General features: G+C 46.0%; 1 protein-coding gene across 1 annotated transcript in view; it reads left to right on the top strand.

Annotated features, from left to right (window-relative positions):
- Positions 1–8,573, top strand: part of LOC124606472 (leucine-rich repeat-containing G-protein coupled receptor 6-like) — a 103,276-nt gene extending 94,703 nt beyond the window's left edge. Inside the window, exon 2 of the mRNA XM_047138453.1 lies at positions 7,593–8,573. Coding sequence (XP_046994409.1) covers positions 7,593–8,573 — 981 coding nt within the window. The remainder of the gene's footprint in view (positions 1–7,592) is intronic.
- The last annotated feature ends 3,647 nt before the right edge of the window (positions 8,574–12,220 follow it).

Raw genomic sequence — 12,220 nt, forward strand, 5'->3', positions numbered from 1 at the left:
CGCCCGGACACTTCTCTTGCTGAGAGCCCTTCCTGGCGCAAAGTAACAATGCGGACGCGATCGAACTGCGGTATTGACCGTCTAGGCATGGTTGAACTACAGACAACACGAGCCGTGTACCTCCTTCCTAGTAGAATGACTGGAACTGAACGGCTGTCGGACCGCCTCCGTCTAATAGGCGCTGCTCATGCATGGTTGTTTACATCTTTGGGAGGGTTTAGTGACGTCTCTGAACAGTAAAACGGACTATGTCTGTGATATACTATTCACAGTCAACGTCTGTCTTCATGAGTTCTTGGAACCGGGGTGATGCAAAACTTTTTTGATGTGTGTATGGTCATATATGTTTGATAATTATGATGTAGTAGAAATTGGCCACTAGTGACAAATAAAACTTAAAGAACACACTCTCAGCCGAACCATGATGTCTTCTACGAGATGTTTTCTTTAGCTTTCGACGGAAGTTTTTGATAAAATTCATACCAGGTTTGTTGGTGAAAATAACTTTCTGAGACCGGAAATGTAAAGCTTTTCTTAAAAAAATAATTAAATATCCTGAATCAAGGAGAAACTTTTACACCTTTTGTTTTTAACAGAATCTGACGAAGACCATTAGTTGGAACTAACTATTCGGAAAGGTTGTGTAGTATAGTTACGATCTTCTCGATTGGGCATTGTGACGAAGCGTCCAATGTGTCGGGAATGGTACTATGAAATCCTAAAGGGACCCATCGGTATCAACATCCTAGCTCCCACAACGCAGCTACAAGTAAATTTATTTTTAACATTCCGCATTATTTTGAACCAGTGGATGTGGTTTAAAACTTCGACAATTTGGCCGAAACAGCAATCAGTAGCTATACATTTTCTTGTCGTATTCATTCTCCCATGAGGTAGGTTTCAACCCATCGCAGCTTTATCTAACATCTGGGGAAACGGTTAAATTTGACACGGCTGTGCTGACCTAAATAAACTACGCATCTTTAGGTAGACTGAGAGTAAGAACATTTTCACCAGTGTCGTAATTGTGGCGACGTCCACTGTTCACGAAATCATGTTTCATTAAATCCTGCCATACGGTGGCTATTTAGTCCTGGCCAACTCCTATTTGTAAAGCAACCTGAGCGCAAAGGTAGTTTGATCACTGTGGTTCTTTTCTGGCACGACCCTACTGACGGTGACATCTTCTTTGCCTCACTCAGACTTTGAACTGATTAATCCAGCGGAAACCGAAAGCCGCGCTTTTTGATTTATTGTTCAGCACTTACCACAAAGCCATCAAGCCACACGACAGATGGTCCAGAATGTTGGTATGATGGAACTGGCCACGATGTATCAGTGTCGTTTACACATAACTGTGTTTGGTTACGGTCGAGATAAAGACACATAAAAGATACATCCGTCCAGTGTCGCATACTGGAGAAGGCAATGGTAAAATGATCTCATTAGTTCAGTGATCGCTGTATCAAGCAGAAATCTACAGATATCTGTCTTTGAAAGCTGGCCCCTATTTTGACAGGCGCAAAAATTACTCAGTCTACGGTCACCCAGAATGAGAGCATTTGGTGACTTGCAACAAACTTTACTCATAATTTTAAACCTTTTAGAAACTTCTTCTCGCTAACACCGTAACAAAATGAAAGAAAAAAGTTGATGACTTACTGCATTTTTGTTGTTCATGCAGTAAAACTTCAATATTAGGCATGACGTTTTAATTTAGTACTTCTTTACTACTAAGTCTATTCGCAACGCATTATGTAGACAGATTCCACATATTCCACTAAACGTACATGAAAAATTACAGCACTGCACAACACGTAGCTCTCAAGATGAGACGTCTTATACATGAGAGTCCTGTTCTTTAAAGAATGGGGTTGGGGGGGGGGAGGGGGGGGGGGTATGTTTACTGGGTCTACTGGAAACGGACGTGATCTGTGGATCGGTTCTAATTCCATTTTTGTAGATGGATGTGATCTATCCTCTTTTCTTACCACAGAAAACGTATCTGATCTAGAAGAAACTTCGCTAAACTGTGACCAATAGCGGCACGATTCACTCGCAAAGTCTGTAAGGAACTCGACAGCAACTCCAAGCTCCGTTTTCAGTTATCCTCTGTGGAAGAGTGAACGAGACGTAGGTTTTCTGTACATCTGATCGCAGAGCGTTGGCTGCTAAAGACGAAGGTCCACGTTCTATTCCTGCTGCAGCACAAAGATGTAATCTGTCGCGAATTTTCGTGTTGTGTGCTGGTCTGCGGGTGTTAACCTCGATAGCTTTGTTTACAAAGGCGGCGTGGGATAGCCGCGCGGTCTCTGGGCACGTTGCCACGGTCCGCGCGGTTCCCGCCGTCGCAGGTTCGAGTCCTCCCTTGGGCATGGGTGTGTGTGTGTGTTGTCCTTATCGTAAGTTAGTTTAAGTAGTGTGTAAGACTAGGGACCGATAACCTCAGCAGTTTGGTCCCGTAGGAACTTACCCCAAATTTCCAAACATTTGTTTTCAAGGCACTCGTGTAATTCTTCGCTGTTAAATGGTTACGCAGCCTCTAGCTTACGCAACATTCCCGTATCACACAGAGACGTAAACAGCGGACAAGCATTTCAAAAACGCCACGCGGTACGCTGAAATCGCCAAACGCCGTCTGAGCTCCAATAGATTGTGTGACGTACAATACGTGCAACACAGCTGTTTTGATTTCTAGTTCTTATCTTCACTTATTTTTTCCGCAGTAAAAGCCAATCCTCCGATTCATTCTCCGCGCAGATTTCGCAGTACTAGCTATTGCGTTTGAAGCTGCTCTATCTGTTGTGACAGGGGTTACGTTTCCCGCAATTCTTATATAATGTCTGTTTATCATTTCCGAGTACATGAAATGTATTCGACACAAATTTTCATAGTCGTCATTCCATTACGCGGTTGATGGTAGTCCATATTCGCAACTGCGAATACATTTCATGCATTTCGTGACGGCTGTAGTCGCAGCAGTACATGTTCCTCCGGACACACATGCATTTCAGAAGGAACATCACATCGTCATTCGAAATTACGCAGGCGCTGCAATATCGTATTTCCTAGTACGAAAACGAGGCACTACGCATTGCGTTACATCCATAAAGATGTTGAGTTTCCCGTATTTCTACATATAGATATACATGGATCAGCCAGAACATTATGTTCACGTACCTAATAGCCAGTACGTCCACCTATGGGCCAGATAAGAAGAGGCGATGCATTGTGGCATGGAAGCAGTAAGGCCTTCGTAGGTCGCTGGAGTGAGTTGACATCACATCTGCACACGAAGTCACCTAATCCCGTAATTTGCTGGGAGGGGGCGATGAGCTCTGATGGCACGTTCAATAACATCCCAGATCCGTTCGAGTTGGTTCAGATCTGGGTAGTTGCCGGGCCAGCACATCAATTGGAACTCGGCACTGTGTTCCTCGAACATCTCCATCACACTCTTGGCCTTGTGACATGCCGCACATTACGTTGTTGAAAAATGCAACCGGCGTCAAGAAACACGATCGTAATGGAGGGGTGTACGTGGTCTGCAACCGGCGTATGATACTCCTTGGCCGTCACGGTGCCTTGCACGAGCTCAGATGGACCCATACATGCCCACATCAAAATTTCCCAAGGAGCTGTTCCCCTGGAAGATGACGGATTCGCGCCATCCCATCGGCAAGATGAACAAGATATCGGGATTCATCAGACCGTGCAACGTTCTGTCAGTGCGCCAACATGCAGTGCCAATCGTCATGTGTCCATTTCAGTCGTAGTTGCTGATGTCATGCTGTTAACATTGGAACATGCATGAGTCGTCGGCTGCAGAGGACCATCAAAATGGTTCAAATGGCTCTGAGCACTATGGGACTTAACTGCTGTGGTCATCAGTCCCCTAGAACTTAGAACTACTTAAACCTAACTAACCTAAGGACATCCCACACATCCATGCCTGAGGCAGGATTCGAACCTGCGACCGTAGCGGTCGCGCGGTTCCCGACTGTAGCGCCTAGAACCGCTCGGCCACTTGTGCCAGCGGAGGCCCATCGTTAGGAGTGTTCGGTGCACTGTGTGTTCAAACACACCTGTACTCGGCCCAGCATTAAAGTCTGATGTTACACTACTGGCCATTAAAATTGACGTGCTACATACGTTAAATTTAACCGTAGGAAGAAGATGCTGTGATATGCAAATGATTAGCTTTTCAGAGCATTCACACAAGGTTGGCGCCGGTGGCGACACCTACAACCTGCTGACATGGCGAAGGTTTCCAACCGATTTCTCATGCACAAACAGCAGTTCACCGGCGTTGCCTGCTGAAACGGTGATGTGATGCCTCGTGTAAGGAGGAGAAATGCGTACCATCACGTTTCCGACTTTGATAAAGGTCGGATTGTAGCCTATCGCGATTTCGGTTTATCGTATCGCGACATTCCTGCTTGTGTTGGTCGAGATCCAATGACTGTTAGCAGAATATGGAATCGTTGGGTTCAGGAGGGTAATACGGAACGCCGTGCTGGATCCCAACGGCCTCGTATCACTAGCAGTCGAGATGACAGGCATCTTATCCGCATGGCTGTGACGGATCGTGCGGCCATGTCAAAAATTGCGGACGTTTGTAAGACGACCATCTGCACGAACAGTTCGACGACGTTTGCAGCAGCATGGACTATCAGCTCAGAGACCATGGCTACGGTTACCCTTGACGCTGAATCACGGACACGAGCGCCTGCGATGGTGTACTCAACGATGAACCTGGGTGCACGAATGGCAAAATGTCATTTTTTCGGATGAATCCAGGTTCTGTTTACAGCATCATGATAGTCGCGTCGGTATTTGGCGACATCGCGGTGAACGCACGTTGGAAGCCCGGTGTGATGGTATGGGGTGCCATTGGTTACACGTCTCGGTCACCTCTTGCTCGCGTTGACGGCACTTTGAACAGCGGACGTTACATTTCAGATGTGTTATGACCCGTGGCTGTACCCTTCATAGGATCCCGCGAAACCCTACATTTCAGCAGGATAGTGCACGACCGCATGTTGAAGGTCCTGTACGGGCCTTTCTGGATACAGAAAATGTTCGACTGCTGCCCTGGCCAGCACATTCTCCAGATCTCTCACCAACTGAAAACGTCTGGTCAATAGTGACCGAGCAACTGGCTCGTCACAATACGCCAGTCACTACTCTCGATGAACTGTGGTATCGTGTTGAAGCTGCATGGGCAGCTGTACCTGTACACCCCATCCAAGCTCTGTTTGACTCAATTCCTAGGCGTATCAAGGCTGTTATTACGGCCAGAGGTGGTTGTTCTGGGTACTGATTTCTCAGGATCTATGTACCCAAATTGCCTGAAAATGTAATCGCACATCAGTACTAGTATAATATATTTGTCCAATGAAACCCATTTATCATCTGCATTTCTTCTTGGTGTAGCAATTTTAATGGCCAGTAGTGTAGTTCCACCACATTTCGCAACCTGTTCTGTTTTTCGTGTCTGCCCAGCCTACGACATCCGACGTATGTAATGGGGGGTGGCCACCCATCCCCACGACATCTAGACGTGGTTCCACCTTGGTTTCGCGACGTGTTGGAAGACACTCACCACAGCACTCCTTGAACACCCGACAAGTGGTACAGTTTCCCGTATGCTCCTGCCGAGCCTCCAGGCCATCACAATCTGCACTCGGTCAGACAGATAGATCGCTTGCCTTCCCCATTACACACTCAGACAGCACGCTCAGTGATACTACATGCACCGTGCGTGTGTCAGACTATCAGTCATTCCTTACGAGGTGATGCTGCTATCGCCTGGACGGGTTTCTATCGATAGCAGGTCGGTGGTCGTAATGTTCTGGCTGATTAGCGTATATTCCTTAAGTCATAGTACAGTACATGGCTAGAGTACTTTCTACCACTGCTCGTCATCATATAGCCTCAGCCACAGGTAAAGCACGTGGCAGACTTCACTTGCTAGAATACTAGGGAAAGGAAACCAGTCTACAGAGGAAATTGCTTACAAAATGCTTGTAGGACACACCCTAGAATATTGCTTAAGTATGTGGGACTTGTGTCAAAAAGGACTAACTGAGGAAATCAACACAAACTGAGAAGGTAGATGCATAATGTCCCAGAAAAGCCTGCTTAGGAAGTTTCATGAACCAGCTTTAAGTGAAGAATCTGGACGTATACTATAGTACTCTACGTATTGATCCCGCAGGGATGTCGATAGTGAAATGAGCCTAATTACAGCGGCACAGATGTCTTTAAGAAGCATTCTTCTCCGCTCCATGCACGGATGAGGGAGAAAGAAGTCATAAAAAATGGTAGGATGATGAGTACCCAGTGCTGTGCACTTTGCAGTGGTTTGCAGAATGTAGATGTAGATGGAGATGGATTTTGTAGATTGCAATATTGCTCTGCCGTCTGTCGCAAATGCTGTTTCCATAAATTTTCTCTATTTCGCGAGAAGCTCGTCTTCTTCCCTTCAAGGATAGTAATGTCCACGCCTACAAGACAATGAAAAAAATGGACCTCGTTACTCGAGACTATATCTGTCAGCATCTCAGAATGGAGCTCAGTAACTAGGCAGAAATACTCGTACTTCTATCTCTCGCTGAGTAAGACAAAATGTCTGACAGGTAACGTATCAGATTTTAAACCTAGCCTAAAATAAGTCTTCTGGAAAATTCTTTCTATTTTTAATCAAAAGCTGGTAGAACATGTAGCTAAAACAAAAACTAATTTTAAGTTTGTTCAAAAAATGGTTCAAATGGCTCTGAGCACTTAATTTCTGAGGTCATCAGTCCCCTAGAACTTTTCATGTCTAGAGAGTTTGGTCGCTATTGGAAATGTTTAAACTAAGAAGAGAGTTTCTGAAGCGACTCTGTAGCAATTCTGCAACTGTGGGGTGTCACATTGTTCTGCTGTAATTGCCGTAGTCCGTCGGAATGCACAATGGACATGAATGGGTGCAGGTGATAAAAAAAATGGTTCTAAGCACTATGGGACATAACATCCGAGGTCATCAGTCCTCTAGACTTAGAACTACTTAAACCTAACTAACCTAAGGACATCACACACATCCATGCCCGAGTCAGGATTCGAACCTGTGACTGTAGTGGTCGCGCAGTTCCAGACTGTAGCGCCTAGAACTACTCGGCCACCCCGGCTGTCCAGTGTAAGTTCATTACCAGTTACATTGAATGGTTAAGTTGTTATCAACCTGAAGGCTGTAGACTGAAATTTTCACTCTAGAGCAGGGTGTGCACTGATATGAAATTTCCTGGCAGATTAAAACTGTGTGCCAGACCGAGACTCGAACCCAGGACCCCTGCCTTTCACGGGCAAGTGCTCTACCGACTGTGCTACCCGAGCACGACTCACGCTCCATCGTCACAGCTTTTATTCCACCAGTACCTCGTCTCCTACCTTCCAAACTTCACAGAAGCTCTCCTGCGAACCTTGCAGGAAGGTGCTTTTGGCCAGTACTGTTCCTCATTCGATTTCCTCGACACATCTGTTAATAATTTATTACGTGCAAATAGTGCGCTCAGATCAGTGCGTTTACCCCGACAATTTGTGTCTCGCAGATGTTACGTATCGCAAAGTCGCTGCCGCTGCTGCTGCTGGCGTCGTGGGCGTCGGCCGCTCCGGCCGTCGTCTCGGCGCCCCTGTCGACGATGAAGGCGTCGGCGTCCTCGTCTTCGGACGAGTCCGAGCTGGCACCGTCGCCGTGCAAGACCTACTGGACGTACACCGGCTCCAAGGCGGACTGCCGGGCCGCCGGGCTGACCGACCTGCCGGCCTCGCTGGACCCGGCGGCGCAGCAGCTCGACCTGTCCGACAACAACCTGACGGCGCTGCGCAACGGCTCGCTGGCGGCGCTGGGGCTGTCGGCGCTGGAGCTGCTCGACGCGGGCGCCAACGCGCTGGCCGCCGTCGAGCCGGACGCGTTCCGCGGCCTGCGCCTGCTGCGCACCGTGCGCCTCAGCGACAACCGGCTGCGCGCGCTGCACGCCGACACGTTCGCGCACAACCCGCGCCTGCAGGAGCTCTTCCTGGACGGCAACCCGCTGGCGGCGCTGCCCGCCGACGGCGCCTGGCTGCGCGCGCCGCTGCTGCTCGTGCTCGACGCGTCGCGCTGCGGCCTGGCCGCGCTGCCGCGCCGCGCGCTCGCCGCGCTGCCGCACCTGCGCGCGCTCTACCTCGCGCGCAACAGGCTGCGCGCGCTGCCCTCCGCGCCCGGCGCCTTCGCCGCCTCGTCGGCGCTGCTCTTCCTCGACCTGTCGGCCAACCGGCTGCGCGACCTGCCCGCCGGCGCCTTCTCCGGGCTGGGCGCGCTGCGCAGGCTCGACCTGCAGGACAACGAGCTGCTGGCGCCGCCCGCCGCCGCCTTCGCGCCTCTGCGCTCGCTGGCGCGCCTCGAGCTGGGAGGCAACCCGCTGGCGTGCGACTGCGCGCTATACCCGCTGCGCTCCTGGGCAGCCGCGCGCAACCTTTCCGTGCGCGCGCACTGCGCCGCCACCGGTGCCGCCTGGACGCTGCTCGACAACCTCGACTGCCCGGCCTGAGCCGCCGCGACGCCACACACCACCCGCCGCCACTGCACGTCCTTCCGGCAGCAGCTCCCGGCGGCTACTCACTCGAACGGTGCCTCACTTTCCTTTCGCCCACACCGCTCGCCTTTCATCCATTCCATTTCGAGCATTGTGTAAACAGTTTACATTACAGTGCAGCGCGTTACTCTCCCTCTACTGGATGCTCCTAGCCGACACCACTCTCTAACACTCTGTAGCTCCATTTCTGTACCACATTCCAGCCCGTATCTCTCATTCGCATATTTCCCCAGTGGCAGTTCCTAACACGTATTCGACTGCCTCACTTTCCTCTTTATTTCTTTTCTGTGACTGTTTCTGTCATTTAAATGGTTCCCATTAGAACGTCATTCATTGCTCAGTCTACTGTGCTTTGAACCCATTCTGATTTCTCACAAAGGTGCTACCCTCCCAAACTTCACAACCTTTATTCCTACAAAAAATAGAACACATTCTTCCATCGTACGTACATTTGCCCGACGTATTCTCCAAAAGTAATAGGAAAGCACTTTCTACTTCTGTTTACATCTGCTTTTTCTATCCCTGTAAGTTCAGGCACCTTGAAATTTCTAAAGAATTGTCAGTGACTCACCTCTGAATGTGTACCCTGCATACAGGAACAAAAGGTTAGTGAATAGTTTTAAGCAGTGACCACAGCCTCTCCACCTGGAAGTATTAACAGAAGAAACAATTATTCTCCAAATGCCAGTTTTTCTTCTTCTCTGCGCAAGTAGCATTAATAGCATTCATCTGGCCACTTATTTACAACTGTGCTCCTCTCAGTATCAGTACCATCTTTATTTTATTAGCGCTTGACACAGTTCTTGTCACAGTTTATGAGATTCATCAGTATTTAATGCATGTTTCACGAACAATGTCAAAAACTACTTGTGCCTACTGTTCAAAATATGATTGTACATGTTAATTTCTCTATTAATATTACCTAATGATGCAATCTCTAACCCAAACTATGACCCAAATATTAGTGTACTCACTAAATTGTGTCTGAGTAGCCATTTAATTGTTACTAAAATTAAATATTTACTGTAATCAATCTCTTCATATCCATCACTCAGTCAGTAATGAGTAAATTAAATTTCATATACATATGTTACCACAACAGTGGTATGTGCTCTTGTACTGTCTATGTTTTGCTGTCACACTGTTGGGAATATTGCAAGTATCCTTGAGTGGCAAATGTTGCTTCTATGGTTCATATTCTCTTCCTTACATTATCCACACCTCCTGTCCACACGCTTCCTTCCCTTGCCCTTCCTATTCTGCTTCTATCCTTGAGTAAACAATTCTCACAGCATTCAGTTTTATCATATCCATTTAGCTATTCTTTCATATTGTAAATAAGTTTATCATACTATGATCATTTTTCATTTATTTCAGATAAGAAAATCGTTCACTTTGATATGTGGAAGACTGTCTTCCTCACTCATTACTTTTCCAAAGCATATTTTCAATCACGACTGATGATACCATTGTACAATGAACTACACAGATGACACAAGTTCTTTGTATGTGGTCTTATGTTTCCCGACTGATCAAACTCAGGAGAATCAACACATTGTACAGCCAGTGTATATACAGTACAGTATTCGCGCTATGTGGGAGTGTCTACATAAGCTTCTTATTTTTTCTTGGGCTTTATTGGATCACTCTCTGACTGGAAAGTTAGTGTCTTAATTGAACTATATCGACAATGTCGTTTTACAATATTCGTGATTTTGTTGCTTAATCACCTTTTGAGAACAGAATTATATCTATTTTCCCCTTAAGTTGTATGTAGTGATTTGTAGAAAACATTTCATTGACACTGCTACATCCAAGATTGTAGATATTTATTTATATTTATAGACTGAAGATACAATGTAATTTTTATGCCAGTATAATGTAATAAAATATGTTAAACAAAAATTATTTGTCATTTTCCTTAATATTCCTACCCAAACACTGTTTTAGCCACACTGTTGTAGCTCACAGTGTATGAATAACTGGGAAATGGAGGTAAAGCACAGAGAAGGTATGTCTACATGGCACTGGCTTGACATCTAGGAAATCATATGACTCCACTTAATCATTTAAGACAAATGCAGTTCTGAATATAATCTCTTGGCACTGAAACCTCATTTCGAAGGTGTGGGGCACAACTCTATGTCCAATAAACCTGATGTGGATCTTCTCCAGCTTCACTAAATTACTTGAAGCAAATGCTGCAGTAGTTTATTCAACAAATTGTCACACTTGTTGTGCCTCATTCCATCTCTAAACACACTGCAACAGTGGGTCATTAAACCTAAATCCTTATTTCTTTCTTCCACTAACTTGAGAGAACTGTTGCAAAAGATATAACCATTGTCTTGGTCATCAAATGCATTGTGCTACTAATAGGTTCTATGTAATATATAAATCATAGGGCACTAACATTAGGATGGTTTAATACAACATTCTGCAATTTTGGCCACAGGTGAGATTTCTTCTTGGACATTTCTAGTCCATTAATATAGTTGAAGCTTCTTTTGTTGTCAAGACATAGAACGAACATTGAATCATTGGCACTGACCTCATTCGCAAGCATCAAATAACTAATGACAGCCTGAAACTACCATGCATTTCGGATAAAGTGTTAGAATTCGTTGCTTTCATGTGATATCATATTCTTTACACATGACAAGGCAGCTGAGATCAATAAGGAAGGGAAGTAAGACTTTGTCTCATTGAGAAAGAGATCATTACGAAGGAATTTGGAGTTAGGAAGGGAGAGTGGGAGGATTGGACATTTGATGGGGCAGGAATGATCTTGGCATTCCTCATATATGAATTATGGAAATTATGGAACGCATAAATCCGCTTAGAAAAGTTAAAGACCTACTGCCTCCCTTCCCGCCCCACTCCCCCACCCCACCCCGCTGCACCTCCCTAAATGTCTGTCAGCACTTGCCATGTTAACGTTTGATAAAACTATATAATGGCTATTCCAAGGCATATCGTTTACCTAGTAGTTTGGATCCTAAATCCGCCCAAATCTCTCTTTTACAACCTCATCTGTCACTTATGCATGATGCCTATAAATTATTTCTGATATCAATAGGCTGGAAAAGTAGCCTGTGAGTACTGAAAGATGGTCTCGCTGAGTTCTCACAAAAGTCATAATACAAAGCGTCTGTGCCTTACTAATTGGGATAAATCCACTTCGTTATGTAGGCAGAACCTGTAGAAGCGCATAGAGGATAGAACGATAAATTGTTGTAATGTGGCTACTCTTTTGAACAATGGCACTACTAGGAGAATTAGAAACATGAAGCCCTGATTTATTGAAACTATGCCTTGTAATAAACAGACTCACGATCGAACTAATCAGTTCTGTTACGCTATATGACTTCCATAGTGAAAAAGTAAACCGAAAGAGCAGCTCATGTGTAGATCGTGCAACGTAATGAAAGGCGGGCATAGCATGAATAACTTAACATCAATGAATAGGAAGATCGCTTCTAAGATCTTACCAAATTTACTGAGCGTAATAGTGAACCTCTCGACCACTGTGCAATGGGAATCAAGGCTCCTCTGTCTAACGTCAATAGTCCAATATGAAAAGTAAGCAACTGCTGGCAATA

Source organism: Schistocerca americana, chromosome 3 (assembly GCF_021461395.2).
Source record: "Schistocerca americana isolate TAMUIC-IGC-003095 chromosome 3, iqSchAmer2.1, whole genome shotgun sequence".
Classification (NCBI taxonomy): Eukaryota; Metazoa; Arthropoda; class Insecta; order Orthoptera; family Acrididae; genus Schistocerca; species Schistocerca americana.